The 19,452-nt window shown below is 37.6% G+C and overlaps 1 protein-coding gene across 5 annotated transcripts in view; it reads left to right on the plus strand.

The window, feature by feature from the left end:
* ZRANB3 (zinc finger RANBP2-type containing 3) overlaps positions 1-12,045 on the plus strand; it is a 275,954-nt gene extending 263,909 nt beyond the window's left edge. For 4 of the 5 annotated variants that reach the window (XM_032638607.1, XM_032638608.1, XM_032638610.1 and 1 more), the window contains 4 exons: positions 2,938-3,048; positions 4,098-4,500; positions 7,377-7,508; positions 9,567-12,045. In XM_032638607.1, coding sequence (XP_032494498.1) covers positions 2,938-3,048; positions 4,098-4,500; positions 7,377-7,508; positions 9,567-9,665 — 745 coding nt within the window. In that variant the 3' untranslated portion in view covers positions 9,666-12,045. Of the gene's footprint in view, positions 1-2,937; positions 3,049-4,097; positions 4,501-7,376 lie in introns of all 5 variants that reach the window. The other variant, XM_032638609.1, reaches the window with a different exon arrangement.
* The last annotated feature ends 7,407 nt before the right edge of the window (positions 12,046-19,452 follow it).

Genomic DNA, 19,452 nt, shown 5'->3' on the forward strand with positions numbered 1-19,452 from the left:
CATTGGGAGCGCAGTCTTAACCACTGCACCACCAGGGAAGTCCCGAGCCCACCACTCTTCTCATTGGTTCAGGCCACCTTCCAACTCACTCCTCTTTTATTGCAAAACTTGGCATCTCCTCCGATCACCCCCATCCAGGAATTACTTGAGTAGACAGCATTCTTCCTTCCCTATCTGTCAAAATTCGGATTTACCATAATCCTTTTGAAAGTTGGTGTGCTTACATGAACATTTTGGCAAAACTCAATGGAAAATTAAATATTGGTAACGCAGCTACGTTTGAAAAGTTGCCAGCAACCCACTTTGGGGTTGATTGATCCATTTCTTGTGGTTTCCAAAAATTTGTACTTAAACCTCTCATAGGAAGTAACCTCTGGTTATTTTTAGTTCTTAAATCTCTGAATAGATTTCTCAGCATCTTTTTTTTTAATTAATGAATTAATTTATTTGTGGCTGCATTGGGCCTTCGTTGCTGCGCACGGGCTTTCTCTAGTTGTGGCGAGCGGGGGCTACTCTTCGTTGCAGTGCGTGGACCTCTCATTGCGGTGGCTTCTCTTGTTGCGGAGCATGGGCTCTAGGCACGCGGGCTTCAGTAGTTGTGGCTTGTGGGCTCTAGAGTGCAGGCTCAGTAGTTGTGGCACACAGGCTTAGTTGTTCCGCAGCATGTGGGATCTTCCCGGACCAGGGCTCGAACCCATGTCCCCTGCATTGGCAGGCGGACACCCAACCACTGCGCCACCAGGGAAGTCCCAGCTTTCTCAGCATCTTTTAAAGTTACTAAATTAAGCTTCTAAGCTTTTAAACATTGAATAATCCCTGAGGCAAGGCTTAATATCCCATTGCCCATCAAAGCTAGAAGCTTTTGAGTTCTTTTAGAATATGCTGGAATACTTTAGCAAAGTGCTTTTGTCAAGGGAATGAAATGGTTGAAGATAGGAGGGGGGAGGGAATTTAGGAGCTAAAAGGGCAAGTTAAAGAATACTTAAAGAATTCACTGTGATTCTTTTTTTTGCTTTAAGAAAGACACACAAGTAGAAATGCCAACATGTGAAAAGATAGTCATCCTTCCTCTTAACAGAAGAAATGCAAATGTAAAGCTATAACAAGATACCTATCACCATTAGCAGAGATATTTTTAACTGATATACCTTGTGCTAGTGAAAGTGTGAGGAAACAGGGGCTCTCCATTGCTGGTGGATGTATAAATTTGTACAAAACCAGAGGAGAACAGTTTGTCAAAATCTGTCCAAATTTAAAGCACCCAAGATCTTTGACCCAGCAATTCTACTTCTGGGAATTTATTCTACAGCTACTTCTTGTGTAGAAAATAGGGATATTTGGGATGGGGATATTTTGTACAGCATTGTTTGTGATAGCAGAGACTGGAACATCCTAAATGGACATTAATCGGAGACTGGTAAGATACATCATATGGTTTGTCGAAATGATGAAATAACATGCAGCCATTTAAAAAAATAGGACAATTCTATGTGTGCTAATATGGAAAGATCTCCAAGATGTATGTTTAGGTAAAAAGAGCAAGGTGAAGATTAATGTGTATATTATGCCACCATTTGTTTTTAAAAATAAAAAGTATAATGGGGAGTGACTGCTAATGGCTATGGGTTTCTTTTTCGGGTGATAAAAATGTTCTGGAATTAGATAGTGGTGAAGGTTGTACAGCCTTATGAATATACTAAAATGCACTGAATTGTAAACTTGAAAATGGTAAATTTTATGGTATGTGAATTGTATGTCCATAAAAATACAAAGAAAGAAATAAAAGTTATACACATAAAAAATGAACTATTTCTAGAAGGATGTATTGAAAATTGGCAACAGAGATAGTTTGGGGAAGGGGGGAGAAAAGGATGGGAATGGAAGGGAAACACTGTTCACCATATAAAGCAGTGCGTGCCTTTAAAATTGTGAACTATGTGCATGTATCACCTCATCAAAAAATTAATAAACTACTTTATAAAAAGGAGGAATTCTATTAATTACTAAATCTACTTCAACAACATAAAAGCAAATTTCTAAAATTTTACCTGTAACTGCACAATTCCATTGTGATTTAACTTGAATTTTATTGTCAAGTTACCAAATGAAGAAGTATTTGAGAATATGAAAAAAATGCATGTTTAAAGTAATTTTTAAAGAAAATTGCAATAGGTGTAAACTACTAGAGAAACTAGGCCATGCTAATTAGAAGGAATTAATTGGGTAATTGCATTTCACCTACTTAAATTCCCCCGTCACCTTTAATTGGAATAACTTTCCTCTTTACTTCCAGTCCCTAAACCATTATGTATGGTATTGACAGTGTTGTGTAATAAGGTTCTGAATCCCACATCAAGAATGGCTTTATTTCAGTGGAAGATTCCATAAACTCTATATGAGCTGATAATAATGGAAACAACCTTAAGATTATAGACAATGTGATTGAATCTAGTTAACTAAAAAGAGAATCACTTTATCTGAATACACTGATACACTGTTATAACTGATTAAGGTGATGTGAGGAGCCTTGAAGAGAAGACCAATAGGGAGGTGAAAATCCAGTTAGAGATTTTCTGCACAGCTTGGCAAGCAGTTTACTTACGGCTATCAGTGGTGCATGTATTTGATCATTTCTTATTCCTACACCCACGCCTTTTTCCCCCTAAGTGAAAATTTGTCCAAAGGATATTGAATGACTCTTGAATTTCTTAGAAAAATAAATCTTGAGAAAACTAATTTGGAACAAAGAGATGTGTTTCCTACATGTGGAGACCAATGTAGAGGGAAAAAATTCCATTCCCTAATTTAAGTATTAGCACAATGAATAGACTCATATATTTCTTTTTCTCCTATTGCTTTCACAAGGAGAAATGTGAACATGAAATAGAGAAACTCTTACAGGAGAGAGGAAATCTACTTCACATGTATTTGTTTTAGATACATAACCAAAGAAGATGTTGCTGTAGCCTCAGTGGACAAGGTGAAGAATGATGGGGGCCATGTCCGTCTGATCACAAAGGGGTCCAGGCCAGGGGGCCCTTCTACAAAGTAAGGGTTTTTTTTTTACTTGTTGGGCATAGTAGTACTATTTCTTTAAATTTACGCTTTCATTTTTGTAATAATACTTTACCTTTGTGTGGCCACTTTACAGGTTACAAAAAGCTTTTACAATGTAATAGCTCTTCTATCCTCCTAGCAGCCCTGTGCGGCTCCTGATGCCCTCATCTTAGAAATTAGAGGTAAAGAAGGATCCTGCAGGTGGGTCAAGTGACCTGCCCCAGGCCACCAGATGCTAGCAGAACTGAGGTCAAATCTGGGCTCTGTCCCCAGTCTTGAGTTCTTACTATCATAAAAAGTTTTTCTTTTAACACTCTAACAAACAGCCATGGAAAATGAGCAAAGCAGCTATTGTAATTTCCATGTAGGACTTTTCAACAAAACTGAGTAATGTACCTTTTCCTTTTATTCTAACAAATGGAGTTTATGTCCTACCATGTTTCATCTCTAATTTTAATTCTGTCGACTCAGAGTTTACCCGTAGGAGGTGCGTATTTAGCAAGTCTCCTGTTCTAATTCCTATCAGCACTATTAACTCCCTGGCTCTGTCACTTAATGGATATGAATGATCTTTTTCCTGAAGGCCAGCAGAGGCCGGAAGAGAGTGTTCCTGGAAGCCTTGGTAACGGCCTCTCGGTCCTAATGGGGTGTGTGACCTGACACATCTAGAGAGCAGGGTAGCCACTAACTTTAGCTGAGGTTTTCCATCACCCTGTCCTTTCCCAGCCTAAAGAAGCATTTTCTAACTTCTCATTTTCCTTCTCGAGAGTCTGAGTGTGTAACTTGAAGACATATAAGTTCCCAAGAGAGGCAGCATATTTGTTTGCAAATTTATTTTTTTGAACACAACTTTCTTTCTTTTACTTGCCGTGGAGTAGTGTGTGTAGCTATTTCATTTCCACACTGAATCACAAAATCTGTGGGCCCCATGTTTACTGCTTATCAGTATAGAAACTTTGAAGACGTTTAAATGAAGTAAAAATTACTTTGAATAGAGTAAGCCTTCATTAGTTACCTAATCAATATTTTGCTCATTCTAGAGAATTTTTTGAAGATGGAGCTTGTGTCCCATTTCTAAATCCCAGCACAGCCCAAGCTGATCTCACTGTGAAACCTTCTACATCCAAAGGCTATTTGCAAGCTGTGGATAATGAAGGAAATCCACTTTGCCTTCTCTGTCAGCAACCCACTTGCCAGAGTAAGCAAGAGCATAAAGCAAGTGCTTGGGATTCACGGTTTTGCTCTCTGAAATGTCAGGAGGAGTTTTGGATTCGATCTAATAACAGTTACCTGCGAGCCAAAGTATTTGAAATTGAACATGGCGTGTGTCAGCTATGTAATCTGAATGCACAAGAACTCTTTTTACGTCTGAGAGATGCCCCTAAAAGTCAGAGGAAGAATCTTCTGGATCTTACCTGGACCTCAAAGCTCCCATTAGAACAGGTAAATTATAATCACGTGACTGATAGAAGGCAACATTGCACTGAGTGATGAATACTTGACTCACTGACTTTCTTTTTTTAAACTTTTTAATATGGGAATTTTCAAATACATATACAAAAGTAGAGAGAATGATGGACCCACATACCCATCACCCAACCTTAACAGTTATCAACATTTTGCCATTCATCTTCATCTGTCCCTCACCTCAATTCTTTCTCTCTCCTGGAATTATTTTAAACCAAATTCCAGACAGCGTTTCATTTCACCCTTAAATATTTTCATTATGTATGTCTCACAGATAAAGACTTTCTTTCTCCCTCCCCCCCTTTTTCTTTCTCTCTTTTATTATTTATTTATTCTTTTAATTGAAGTATAGTTGATTTACAATGTGTTAATTACTACTGTACAGCAAAGTGACTCAGCTATACATATATATACACATTCTTTTTTTAATATTCTTTTCCATTATGGTTTATCATAGGTCTGTCTCTCTTTTAAATGTTCCAATATCCATTATCACACCCAACATAATTATAATAAGTCCGTGTTTGGTTTCCCATATTCTCTCAGAAATGTCTTTTTACAATTGCTTTCTTCAAGTTAGGATCAAAATGTGACCCACACATTGCATTTGGTCATTATGCCTTTTACGTTCCATATAATCTGTAATATCACCCCATCCCTTTTTTACACTATAAATTGTTACATTTGCCTTTAGAATTTCCCACATTCTGGATTTGTCTCCCTGTATCCTCATGATGTTGTCTGACATGTTTCTCCATCCCCCTGATTTCCTGAATAATGGTTATAAGATCTAGAGGTTTAATTAGATTCTGACTAGATTATTTTGGGAAGAGACCTTAACAGATGGTATATTGCATTGAGAGGCACTTATGGTATGCTTGTTCCACTTTTCATGGTGTTAATATTGAATGACAAGGGGTAAACAGATAACCCCCAAAATGTAGTCGTTACAATGAGAAGAAAACTTATATGTGTTTATCCCATTGTAAAATGTAATTCATGACAAAAACAGTATTCTTAGCACACTATTCTCAGTATTTACTTTGACTCCCAAAACTCAGTTGGATTTCCAGTGTTGTGATCTAATAAGTACTAAATTTCAAGCTAGAGCAAAATGTGTAATTTTGTAGTAAGCTTAGTTTTGAAAAAAAATCACTCTCCGTCTGCTAAAGTATTGGGTAAGTTCCAGCCAGGGAGTCAAATCTTATATTTTTATTTACCTAGTATTGCTGAATCATGACAGAATTAATAAGCATTTCTGCAAAGATGAACTAGCATGACTTTGTTAGGGAAATACACTCTTCCCCTAATGTTATCCAGAGTTACTGAATGATCCTTTGGTCTCACTGGTGAGGGTCACGTCACACCCATCCCGGAGATGTCAGCCAGACTCCAGTTGCTTGCTGCTGCCTCCACGTGGAGGCTTCCGGAAGACACACAATGAAATGACTCAAGAACATCTTGAAAGCAGTCAGTCCAAGAATGCAGAAGTAACACAGTACACATCTAAAAGAGAAGCGCTCAGAGAATCAGGAGCACTGCAGGGCCCAGATGGAATGACCAGTGGGAGAGGGAGTGATTCTTTCTGGAGGTGAGTTTAGGATGTTGAAGACTGGCCCCAAGTGATTCCGAATTGCTGGGAAGAATAAAGAAGCACCTTCTGGATCACAGGATCTGTCAGAATGGAGACTGCTTGGCACAAAAGAATCGGTTACAAAAGACAGAACCAAAATGGATTTTTTTCCCTAAGAATATGCCATTTGCTTGATGCACAAGACTGCCATATGAAGTCTCCTCCAACAATGCCAACCTCAAAAATAAAAATCATTATATATCTTCTAACAGAAGTTGGGAAGTTCAGTGCAGAAGAGAAATCAGTCCATCTGTAACAGAGTTAAGGTGGACAAAGGTTACTGCTCCAACTTGCTGCTTCCTGGGGCTGCTCTTGGGCCAGACACTGCTGCTAAGGTCCCTGAGCCATCCATGGGCCTGACAACTTTCCTGAAGCACTTTAAGAGCTACGTCACAGATTCCCATGGCCAGCAGCCTTGAAGTCGATTATAATATCTTCCTTGTTCAAGACCAAGGAACAAGAAAGATATTATAATATCGTCTTCACACTCGTCTTTGTGATATTTAAACAACTCTACACTGCTATGTTGTGAGCTGGTTTTACTACCTCAGATAAAATGCTAAAATACATCCCGTTTGAATGTAGGTTATTATTCGTTAAATATGAAGTATGCATATATGGACTGGCCTAAATAGTGGCTGCTTTAAATGAACATCTTTGTTTATTCCAAATATGCAAGCAACAGAGATTTGTTCTAGAAATTTGATTCCAGTCCATGTAACCTAGGAGGTTCCCAGGTAATAGCATAAAAGTTCTGGGTGATAACTGTTAATATTAAACTGTCATTGGTATACTAACAAATGCATTTAGGTCAACAATTAAAAGACTGTCTGAGTCAGTAATATTCAGAAGTTTTTCATTTCTAATCTGTTCTTATTTTTTTCTCAGTTTTGTTTTAGTGACTATATAAACTAGCTCAAAGGTGCAGAAGCAATTGATTTTTCCCAGTCTGTCAGAAGGCTTGGTATTTTATACTTGCTTGTAATTTTTTCAAAATGGGTTAGGTAAGGGGGGAAAAAAACCTTTTTCAGAAACATATTTTTTATTGCTTTCAAATTGCTAACCTAGAGGGTTTTTCCTACTCACAATAAAAGCTATAAAAAACCATCCTAATGTATTTTTCCCTGTGATTCTGCTGTGTGAACATGATTGCACAACGCAAACCCAACAGTTCCTACAGTGTATGTTGAAAATTGCTGATCTTGTGTTCTTATTACAGCTTAATGAAATGATAAGAAACCCAGGGGAAGGGCATTTCTGGCAGGTGGACCACATCAAACCAGTGTCTGGTGGGGGAGGACAGTGCTCCCTGGACAACCTGCAGACCCTCTGCACAATCTGTCACAAAGAGGTCAGTGAAGCTCGCAGACACATTTGACTCCATCTTGAGATATCAAATTGAAAATTGTGCATACAGGTGTGGAAGATTACGTGTGTGAATCTATATCCCTAGTCTGGGATCCGAGATGTATTTTATTCTTTTCATCACTTAACACTTGAGTTTTCTCTTGGGGCCTATGCAAATTCTCAGTCACAGATGAATAAGAAACTGCTTCCCTTTCTATTCATTCTAGGACCAGGAAATTTTCACCACCACCTAGAAGAAAATGAATACAACTTACATATTGCATAGTCTTGAAAAGATCCAGATCCTCAAACTAGAAGTTTAGTAAATGGGGACAGTGACATATGTTTGCATCTGCAGCTAAATATGTCCTGAAATATTTGAGAACATTAATAAATTATCTCTAGGACCAACTCAGTTCAACATGCAAACATTACACTGCTGACCTAAATGTGAAACCTGTTAACCTTGGTACATCTTGGAGCAATTACCTATTGCTTAAGAGGAGAAGAAAAGAATGACATAATATTGTCTGTCAACTAGGATGAATTTTTAACAGGCAGTTCAGCAAAAGGTCATAGGATCTGCCTCTTGAGATATAATCTTAGAAAGAAGCATACATTCAATATGCAACTTTGCATCCAACTTTTTTTTAAAATTATGGCAACATTTAAGCATTTTCCCATCCCATGATAAGCATTCAGCGTTCATCATCTGCAATGGCTGCATATTGTCCTATTGAATACGTTTCTACTTTGGTTTATCCAGCCATTCTCATACCGATGAACATTGAAGTTGTTTACATTTTTTGGTGCATATACACAATGCTGCCAACCGCGTTTTTTTGTATATAATTTTTTACATTTTGAGGTTGTTCCTTTAGATTCTCAGATGTAAAAATCACTGAGTCAAGTGTTTAGATATTTTTGAGACTGTAGGAGATAAATTTTCTCCAAGCTGTTTTCCAAAGGACTACGCTCATATACGCTCCTTCCCCCCCGGCACTGAACGGGAGTGCCCGTTTAACTGCACTTGTTATTGCTGATGCGGTGAGAGAATTATTGTGTTTACAAAAGACCCTGATGTTTGTAAAAATGCTAATCAATTGTATTTACACCTTTTTTTTTCTTTCATTTTTTGGCCGTGCCATGCACTATATGGGATCTTAGTTCCCCGACCAGGGAGCAAACCCATGCACCCTGCGTTGGAAACGTGGAGTCTTAACCACTGGACCACCAGGGAAGTCCTACACTTTTGAGAACTGTTCAGATCCTTTGCCAGTGTCCATATCATATGAGCACTTTCTTAGCCTCCTTTTAATATTTCAGATTCCTCAATTTCTCCACAAACATAATATTTACATAAACGGGATCATCTCATAAGCAGGGTTTTTTATTTATTTTTAGTTTTAACCTTTTTTCTCTCCTTACCCCTTCCACCTGGATCACTTCACATGTACATGGACTTCAGCTGGGGGAAAAAGTCATCTGATTTCTCAGCTGTGCAAATTATTAGCACATTCAAGACCTATAAGAAAATGAAGATATAGCAAAAGAGAATGTTGCACCCTCTGTAATCACTTTTTCAGAGTCTTATGAAAAACTTTATTTGTGGGAGCAGCAGAAGAATCCAGTTCTGTTCTATCTCGTTTTGGTTTTTTGCATTGGCTTGGCTGTTGGGTTGGGAAAGGCTTCAGAGCCCAGAGAACAGGAGGTGGGTGGGCCCTGCGCACACTACATTCTGGGAAATTGCCATGTGGGTGAGGGGAATCATGGCCTCCCCTAGTCCCCAAATGAGGTATTTACCATCTCACTGGGTAGCAAGACAGCCCCCAAAGCTGTGCATTTTCTCCTCAGCATCTGTTCCTAAGTGAACCTACGACCTCAGAGCTACTGGAGTCCTCTGCTTGTGGCTTAGTAACCCCCTCATTGCAAAGCACTGGTAAATGAGCGTGTTGATAATGTATATTTTTTTTAACAGAATACAAAGAGTTTTTGAGTTTCTGTAGCCAGTACTTTTTTTTTAACATGTGTACACATGCATTTTTTTTTTTTTAACTCTTAGAGAACTGCAAGACAAGCCAAGGAAAGAAGTCAGGTGAGAAGACGATCTCTAGCATCAAAGCATGGATCAGACATCACACGATATTTAGTAAAGAAATGAAGTATAAACATTTTTGAATAGAAGATTATGGTTCGTATGTGGAGAATTCAACATAAATTATTTTTCATGTTAGTGTAATCTTTTTTTATAAATTTATTTTATTTTTTTGACTGCATTGGGTCTTTGTTAATGCAAGCAGGCTTTCTCTAGTGTGGCGAGCGGAGGCTACTCTTTGTTGCAATGTGCAGGCTTCTCATTGTGGTGGCTTCTCTTGCTGTGGAGCACGGGCTCTAGGCATGCGGGCTCCTGTAGTTGTGGCTCACGGGCTCAGTAGTTGTGGCTCACAGGCTCAGTAGTTGTGGCTCGCAGGCTCTAGAGCACAGGCTCAGTAGTTGTGGCTCACGAGTTTGGTTGCTCCGCGGCATGTGGGATCTTCCCGGACCAGGGCTCGAACCCGTGTCCCCTGCGTTGGCAGGCAGATTCTTAACCACTGCGCCACCAGGGAAGCTCTCGTGTAATATTTGAAGAATGAAAATTTTCAGAACAAAAATCAAGACTTCAACTTCCCTTTTCATGTTTAAAGCTTTTTGTGTTCAATAGCTTTTGAAAGTTTTGACAGAAAATGAGATACAATACTAAATATTTCTATGATCTTCTTAGTTTTGTGCAGACTCTCGTTTCGGTAAGGTTTTGTTAAGCTTTCAATTCCTTTGTACCCTAATTACAGTATTATGCATAGATTGCTTTTGAAAAATATACTCTCAATTACTTGAAAAATGCTGCTGGATTAGTACTGGTTCTGGACTGCTGTGTGTCTAAACGGAACATTGTAAAACTATAAGGGAAATTTCAGAGGCAAATCATCATTATTTAGGACTTCTGGGCCAATTGTGACCTGCCTGCTTAGTATGCAGTAGAGACTCTTGTTCACTAAATGCCTCCAAAATGGGATTGGGGTACACATTTTGAATGTTGTCTTCTTTGTTTTATTTCTGAGCCAATTGTCTGTTGAAAAGATGCTTTTGAAGATAAGCTAATTGGACCCATGGTGTTTGTGGACAAATTCAGCGGTTCTGGCTAAAGTAACTGTTAAAAATGTTTAATAACTGAAAACATAAAATGCCACTTAAACTTCATTTTTTAATTAGTTTGTTTTAATGCATAAATCTAGGCATACTGTCAAAGCACCCTTTGTCTCCTAGTTACCATTTTTTGTTCTTAAAATCCTGTTTTATTAAAGGTGTATTCCTGGAACCTCTTTTAAAAGGAATGATGATGATAAAACACTTTATACTGAAACATGATCAGATGGAGATATATGTTAAAGTGCAAGGGTAATATTAAAATGTGACTGATATTCAAAAATAAAAGAGTGATGGTAAAAGAAAACCAAGGCATAATCCTGCAGTACATCAGAATCATGAGAGCAAAGTGTCAGAACTCCACAAAATACAGGGCCAAGGAAGAACTACATTCACAAAAGGCCTGTTTGTAAATACTGTTTGGATGTAAACCACATTAGTTTGAGCACTCTTTAGTTTTAATTAGTAGCTAGTATTTTACAACATAGAGGACTTATTTTTATAAATATTATACAATCGTGAACCTTACAGAGTTTTTATTAAGTTTACAATATTTCATTCTTTGAGATCCAATAGTATCGTTCATTTTATAAATTAGTTGGTCTTTCTTTGGCCTCCTTTCTGCTTTGCTGGTCAGGCTTTTTGCAGTTTTCTGCCTCATTGCCAGGGTAACCTAGGATTCCTCACAGCTGACAGCTGAGAAGCCAGCACACTGCTTTTCCTCCAGCATGAGGTGTCTGCAAGTGAGACTTTGGTCTAAGTAGGTCAGATTTGAGTGGAGCTTGCTCTTTAGATCAAACTAAAGTGGTAATTCTAGGGAGAAAATTCTTAGATGTAGGAACTGTATGATGGTTTGAGATGGAATGACCCATGAAGATGGTTTCTCTATTTGCCAGATTTCAAAATTCCAACCAGTTAAAAATGCTATAAGAGCATCAAAAAAATTAAAGTAGTTAGGAATATATTTAACCAAGAAGGTGAAATATTTGTACACTGAAACTACAAGTCTTTGGCGAAAGAAAATGAAGAAGACACCAACAAATGGAAAAAATTCCACGTTCATGGATCAGACAAATAAATATTGTTAAAATATCCATACCACCCGAAGTAATCTACAGATTCAGTGCAATCCCTATCAAAATTCCAATGGTGTTTTCAAGTAGAAAACAATCTACTTGTCCATAAAATTTGTATGGAACCATAAATGACCCCAAATAGCCAAATCAATCTTAAGAAGAACAAATGTGGAGGTATCACTCTTCTGCCCATTTTTTTGATCGGGTTGTTTGTTTTTTAGATATTGAGCTGCATAAGCTGTTTGTATATTTTGGAGATTAATCCCCTGTTGGTTGTTTCATTTGCAAATATTTTCTCCCATTCTGAGGGTTGTCTTGTCTTTTTATTTATGGTTTCCTTTGCTTTGCAAAAGATTTTCAGTTTAATTAGGTCCTATTTGTTTATTTTTATTACTCTAGGAAGTGGATCAAAAAAGATATTGCTGCGATTTATGTAAAAAAGTGATCTGCCTATGTTTTCCTCTTAAGAGTTTTATAGTGTCCGGCCTTACATTTAGGTCTTTGATCCATTTTGAGTTTATTTTTGTGTGTGGTGTTAGAGAATGTTCTAATTTCATTCTTTTACATGTTGCTGTCCAGTTTTCCCAGCACCACTTATTGAAAAGACTGTCTTTTATCCATTGTATATTCTTGTCGTTTGTCATGGATTAATTGACCATAGGTGCATGGGTTTATTTTTTTCTATTTTATTGAATTATAGTTGATTTACAATTTTGTGTTAGTTTCAGATGTACAGCTTCAGATGTACAGCAAAGGGATTCAGTTATACATATACGTATATTCATTCTTGTTCAGATTCTTTGCTTATATAGGTTATCACAGAATATTGAGTAGAATTCCCTGTGCCATATACTAGGGTCCTTGTTGGTTATCTATCTTATGTAGAGTAAGTAGTGTGTGTATGTTAATCCCAAGCTCCTGATTTATCACTCCCCACCACGTTTCCCCTTTGGTAACCATAAATTTGTTTTCAGTATCTGTAAGTCTGTTTTGTAAATAAGTTCATTTGTATCATTTTTAAAATTAGATTCCACATGAGTGATATTATATGATATTTGTCTTTCTCTGTCTGACTTACTTCATTTAATATGATAATCTCTAGGTCCATCCATGTTGTTGCAAATGGCATTATTTTGTTCCCTTTTGTGGCTGAGTAGTATTCCATTGTAAAAATGTAGCACATTTTCTTTATCCATTTCTCTGTCAGTGGACATTTAGTTTGTTTCCATGTCTTGGCTATTGGAAATAGTGCTGCAATAAACATTGGGGTGCATGTATCTGTTTAATTATGGTTTTCTCCAGATATATGCCCAGTAGTGGGATTGCTGGGTCATACGGTAACTCTATTTTTAGTTTTGTAAGGAACCTCCATACTGTTCTCCATAGTGGCTGTACCAATTTATATTCCCACAGTGGAAGAGGGTTGCCTTTTCTCCACACACTCTCCAGCATTTATTGTTTGTAGACCTTTTGATGATGGCCATTCTGACTGGTGTGAGGTGATACCTCATTGTAGTTCTAATTTGCATTTCTCTAATGATTAGTGATGTTGAGCATCCTTTCATGTGTTTGTTGGCAATCTGTATATCTTCTTTGGAGAAATGTGTATTTAGGTCTTCTGCCCATTTGGGGATTGGGTTGTTTTTTGGGGGGGGGTTTGTTTTTGGTATTGAGGTATTTGAGCTCTTTGTATATTTTGGAGATTAATCCCTTTGTAGTTTGCTTTGTTTGAAAATATTTTCTCCCATTCTATGGGTTGTCTTTTCATTTTCTTTATGGTTTCCTTTGCTGTGCAAAAGCTTTTAAGTTTAATTAAGTCCCATTTGTTTATTTTTGTTTTAATTTCTGTTACTCTAGGAGGTGGGTCAAAAAAGATCTTGCTGCGGTTTATGTCAAAGAGTGTCCTATGTTTTCCTCTAAAAGTTTTATAGTGTCTGGTCTTACATTTAAGTCTTTAATCCATTTGGAGTTTATTTTTGTGTATGGTGTTAGGGAGTGTTGTAACTTCATTCTTTTACATGTAGCTGTCCAGTTTTCCCAGCACCACTTATTGAAGAGACTGTCTTTTCTCCATTATATATTCTTACCTCCTTTGTCACGGACTCATTGACCATAGGTGTTTGGGTTTATTTCTGAGCTTCCTATCCCATTCCACTGAATTTTGTCAAAAGCTTTTCCTGCATCTATTGAGATGATCATATGGTTTTTATTGTTCAGTTTGTTAATGTGGTGTATCACACTGATTGATTTGCAGATACTGAAAATAAATAAATTTTTAAAAAATCTATTAAGACGATTTATAGCCTAGTATACATATGATCTACCCTGGAGAATGTCCCATATGCCCCTGAGAAGTATGTATATTCTGTTATTTTTGGGTAGAGTGTTCTGTATATTTATGTTTGATCTAGTTGGTTTATTGTATTGTTTTCTTTCTCCTGACAAAGAAAACAAGTCTTTGTCTTTTTTTTTTTTTTGGCTGCATTGCGTCTTTGTTGCTGCACGCGGTCTTTCTCTAGTTGTGGCAAGCAGGGGCTACTCTTCATTGTGGTGCACAGGCTTCTCACTGCAGTGGCTTCTCTTATTGTGAAGCACAGGCTCTAGCTGCGTGGGCTTCAGTAGTTGCAGCATGCGGGCTCAGTAGTTGCGGCGTGCAGGCCCTAGAGTGCACAGGCTTCAGTAGTTGAGCCATGTGGGCTCAGTAGTTGTGGCACGCAAGCTCTAGGGTGTGTGGGCCTCAGTAGTTGAGGCGTATGGGCTCAGTAGTTGCAGTGCACAGGCTCTAGGGCACGCAGGTTTCAGCAGTTATGGTGCGTGGGCTCAGGAGCTGTGGTGCGTGGGCTCTAGAGCACAGGCTCAGTAGTTGTGGCACACAGGCTTAGTTGTTCCACAGCTTGTGGGATCTTCCCAGACCAAGGATCGAACCCATGTCCCCTGCATTGGCAGGCAGATTCTTAACCACTGCACCACCAGGGAAGTCCGTAAGTCCTCTATTTTTGTACTTATCTTCTACCTGTCTTTTCTATCCATTGTGGAGAATGAGATATTGAAGTTTCCAACTATTATTTTAAAACTGTTTCTTCTGTCATTTTTATGCTTTATGTATTTTGATGTCCTGTTATTAGATACATTAATGAAGTTTATAATTATTTTACTTTCTTCTTCTATTGAATTTTTTATTAATATGTAATATCCTTCATTGTCTTTTGTAACCATTTTTGATTTAAATAATACTATTTTGTCTGATATTATTATAGCTGCCCCTGCTGTCTTTGGTTGCTGTTTGCACGGAATATCCTTTTCTGTCCTTTCACTTTTTTTTTCTTGGTCCTTTCACTTTTAACCTGTTTCTGTCTTTGGATCTAAAGTGAGTCTTATAAACAGTATCTAGTTGGATCGGTTTTTTTTGTTTGTTTCTGCCAGTCTGTATCTTTTGATTGTTTTTTTTTTAATTTTCTTGGAAAAGTCTCACTGTATTATTTGGTTATGTCTATTCTGATTTTTTTTTCCACAATACTTATGGCTTTGAGACTGCTGATTTTTTTTTTTACATCTTTACTAGAGTATAATTGCTTTACAATGGTGTGTTAGTTTCTGCTTTATAACAAAGTGAATCAGTAATACATATACATATGTTCCTATATCTCTTCCCCCTTGCATCTCCGTCCCTCCCACCCTCCTTATCCCACCCCTCTAGGTGGTCACAAAGCACCGAGCTGATCTCCCTGTGCTATGTGGCTGGTTCCCACTAGCTATCTAGTTTACGTTTGGTAGAGTATATATGTCCATGCCACTCTCTCACTTTGTCACAGTTTACCCTTCCCCCTCCCCATATCCTCAAGTCCATTCTCTAGTAGGTCTGTGTCTTTATTCCTGTCTTGCTCCTAGGTTCTTCATAACCTGTTTCCTTTAGATTCCATATACATGTGTTAGCATACGGTATTTGTCTTTCTCTTTCTGACTTACTTCACTCTGTATGACAGCCTCTAGGTCTATCCACCTCATTACAAATAGCTCAATTTCGTTTCTTTTTATGGCTGAGTAATATTCCATTGTATATATGTGCCACATCTTCTTTATCCATTCATGTGATGATGGACACTTAGGTTGCTTCCATCTCTGGGCTATTGTAAATAGAGCTGCAATGAACATTTTGGTACATGACTCTTTTGGAATTATGGTTTCTCAGGGTATATGCCCAGTATGGGATTGCTAGGTCATATGGTAGTTCTATTTGTAGGTTTTTAAGGAACCTCCATACTGTTCTCCATAGTGGCTGTACCAATTCACATTCCCACCAGCAATGCAAGAGTGTTCCCTTTTCTCCACACCCTCTCCAGCATTTATTGTTCCTAGATTTTTTGATGATGGCCATTCTGACTGGTGTGAGATGATATCTCATTGCAGTTTTGATATGCATTTCGCTAATGATTAATGATGTTGAGCATTCTTTCATGTGTTTGTTGGCAGTCTGTATGTCTTCTTTGGAGAAATGTCTATTTACGTCTTCTACCCATTTTTGGATTGGGTTGTTTTTTTGTTATTGAGCTGCACGAGCTGCTTGTAAATTTTGGAAATGAATCCTGTGACAGTTGCTTCATTTGCAAATATTTTCTCCCATTCTGAGGGTTGTCTCTTGGTCTTGTTTATGGTTTCCTTTGCTGTGCAAAAGCTTTGAAGTTTCATTAGGTCCCATTTGTTTATTTTTTTTTTATTTCCATTTCTCTAGGAGGTGGGTCAAAAAGGTTCTTACTGTGATTTATGTCATAGAGTGTTCTGCCTATGTTTTCCTCTAAGACTTTGAGAGTTTCTGGCCTTACATTTAGGTCTTTAATCCATTTTGAGCTTATTTTTGTGTATGGTGTTAGGGAGTGATCTAATCTCATTCTTTTACATGTACCTGTCCAGTTTTCCCAGCACCAATTATTGAAGAGGCTGTCCTTCCTCCACTGTACATTCCTGCCTCCTTTATCAAAGATAAGGTGACCATATGTGTGTAGGTTTATCGCTGGGCTTTCTATCCTGTTCCATTGATCTATATTTCTGCTATTGCGCCAGTACCATACTGTCTTGATTACTGTAGCTTTGTAGTATAGTCTGAAGTCAGGGAGCCTGCTTCCTCCAGCTCCATTTTTCATTCTCAAGATTGCTTTGGCTATTCGGGGTCTTTTGTGTTTCCATACAGATTGTGAAATTTTTTGTTCTAGTTCTGTGAAAAATGCCAGTGGTAGTTTGATAGGGATTGCATTGAATCTGTGGATTGCTTTGGGTAGTAGAGTCATTTTCACAATGTTGATTCTTCCAATCCAAGAACATGGTATATCTCTCCATCTATTTATATCATCTTTACTTTCTTTTATCAGTGTCTTATAATTTTCTGCATGCAGGTCTTTTGTCTCCTTAGATAGGTTTATTCCTAGATATTTTATTCTTTTTGTTGCAGTGGTAAATGGGAGTGTTTTCTTGATTTCACTTTCAGACTTTTCATCATTACTACATAGGAATGCCAGAGATTTCTGTGCATTAATTTTGTATCCTGCAACTTTACCAAATTCATTGCTTAGCTCTAGTAGTTTTCTGGTAGCATCTTTAGGATTCTCTATGTATAGTATCATGTCATCTGCAAACAGTGACAGCTTTACTTCTTCTTTTCCGATTTGGATTCCTTTTATTTCCTTTTCTTCTCTGATTGCTGTGGCTGAAACTTCCAAAACTATGTTGGATAAGAGTGGTGAGAGTGGGCAACCTTGTCTTGTTCCTGATCTTAGTGGAAATGCTTTCAGTTTTTCACCGCTGAGGTGTTGGCTGTGGGTTTGTCATATATGGCCTTTATTATGTTGAGGAAAGTTCCCTCTATGCCTACTCTCTGCAGGGTTTTTGTCATAAATCGGTGTTGAATTTTGTCGAAAGCTTTCTCTGCATCTACTGAGATGATTGTATGGTTTTTCTCCTTCAATTTGTTAATATGGTGTATCACGTTAATTGATTTGTGTATACTGAAGAATCCTTGCATTCCTGGAATAAACCCCATTTGAGCATGGTGTCTGATCCTTTTAATGTGCTGTTGGATTCTGTTTGCTAGTATTTTGTTGAGGATTTTTACATCTATGTTCATCAGTAACATTGGCCTGTAGTTTTCTTTCTTTGTGACATCTTTGTCTGCTTTTGGTATCAGGGTGATGGTGGCCTTGTAGAATGAGTTTGGGAGTGTTCCTCCCTCTGCTATATTTTGGAAGAGTTTGAGAAGGACAGGTGTCAGCTCTTCTCTACATGTTCGATAGAATTCGCCTGTGAAGCCATCTGGTCCTGGGCTTTTGTTTGTTGCAAGAGTTTTAATCAAGTTTCAATTTCAGTGCTTGTGATTGGTCTGTTCATATTTTCTATTTCTTCCTGATTCAGTCTTGGCAGGTTGTGCATTGCTAAGAATTTGTCCATTCTTCCAGGTTGTCCATTTTACTGGCAGAGTTGCTTGTAGTAATCTCTCATGATCTTTTGTATTTCTGCAGTGTCAGTTATTATTTCTTTTTCATTTCTAATTCTATTGATTTGAGTCTTCTCCCTTTTTTTCTTGATGAGTCTGGCTAATGGTTTATCAATTTTGTTTATCTTCTCAAAGAATCAGCTTTTAGTTTTATTGATCTTTGCTATTGTTTCCTTCATTTCTTTTTCATTTATTTCTGATCTGATTTTTATGATTTCTTTCCTTCTGCTAACTTTGGGGGTTTTTTGTTCTTCTTTCTCTAATTGCTTTAGGTGCAAGGTTAGGTTTTTTATTCAAGATGTTTCCTGTTTCTTAAGGTAGGCTTATATTGCTATAAACGTCCCTCTTAGAACTGCTTTTGCTGCATCCCATAGGTTTTGGGTCGTTGTGTCTCCATTGTCATTTGTTTCTAGGTATTTTTTGATTTCCTCTTTGATTTCTTCAGTGATCACTTCGTTATTAAGTAGTGTATTGTTTAGCCTCCATGTGTTTGTATTTTTTTACAGATCTTTTCCTGTAATTCATATCTAGTCTCATAGCGTTGTGGTCGGAAAAGATACTTGATACAATTTCAATTTTCGTAAATTTACCAAGGCTTGATTTGTGACCCAGGATATGATCTGTCCTGGAGAATGTTCCATGAGCACTTGAGAAAAATGTGTATTCTGTTGTTTTTGGATGGAATGTCCTATAAATATCAATTAAGTCCATCTTTTTTAATGTATCATTTAAAGCTTGTGTTTCCTTATTTATTTTCATTTTGGATGATCTGTCCATTGGTGAAAGTGGGGTGTTAAAGTCCCCTACTATGAATGTGTTACTGTCGATTTCCCCTTTTATGGCTGTTAGTATTTGCATTATGTATTCAGGTGCCCCTATGCTGGGTGCATAAATATTTACAATTGTTATATCTTCTCCTTGGATCGATCCCTTGATCATTATGTAGTGTCCTTCTTTGTCTCTTCTAATAGTCTTTATTTTAAAGTCTATTTTGTCTGATATGGGAGTTGCTACTCCAGCTTTCTTTTAGTTTCCATTTGCATGAAATATCTTTTTCCATCCCCTTACTTTCAGTCTGTATGTGTCTCTAGGTCAGAAGTGGGTCTCTTGTAGACAGCATATATATGGGTCTTGTTTTAGTATCCATTCAGCCAATCTGTGTCTTTTGGTGGGAGCATTTAGTCCATTTACATTTATGGTAATTATCG

The sequence above is a fragment of the Phocoena sinus genome, chromosome 7 (genome assembly GCF_008692025.1).
Source record: "Phocoena sinus isolate mPhoSin1 chromosome 7, mPhoSin1.pri, whole genome shotgun sequence".
NCBI classification, from domain to species: Eukaryota; Metazoa; Chordata; class Mammalia; order Artiodactyla; family Phocoenidae; genus Phocoena; species Phocoena sinus.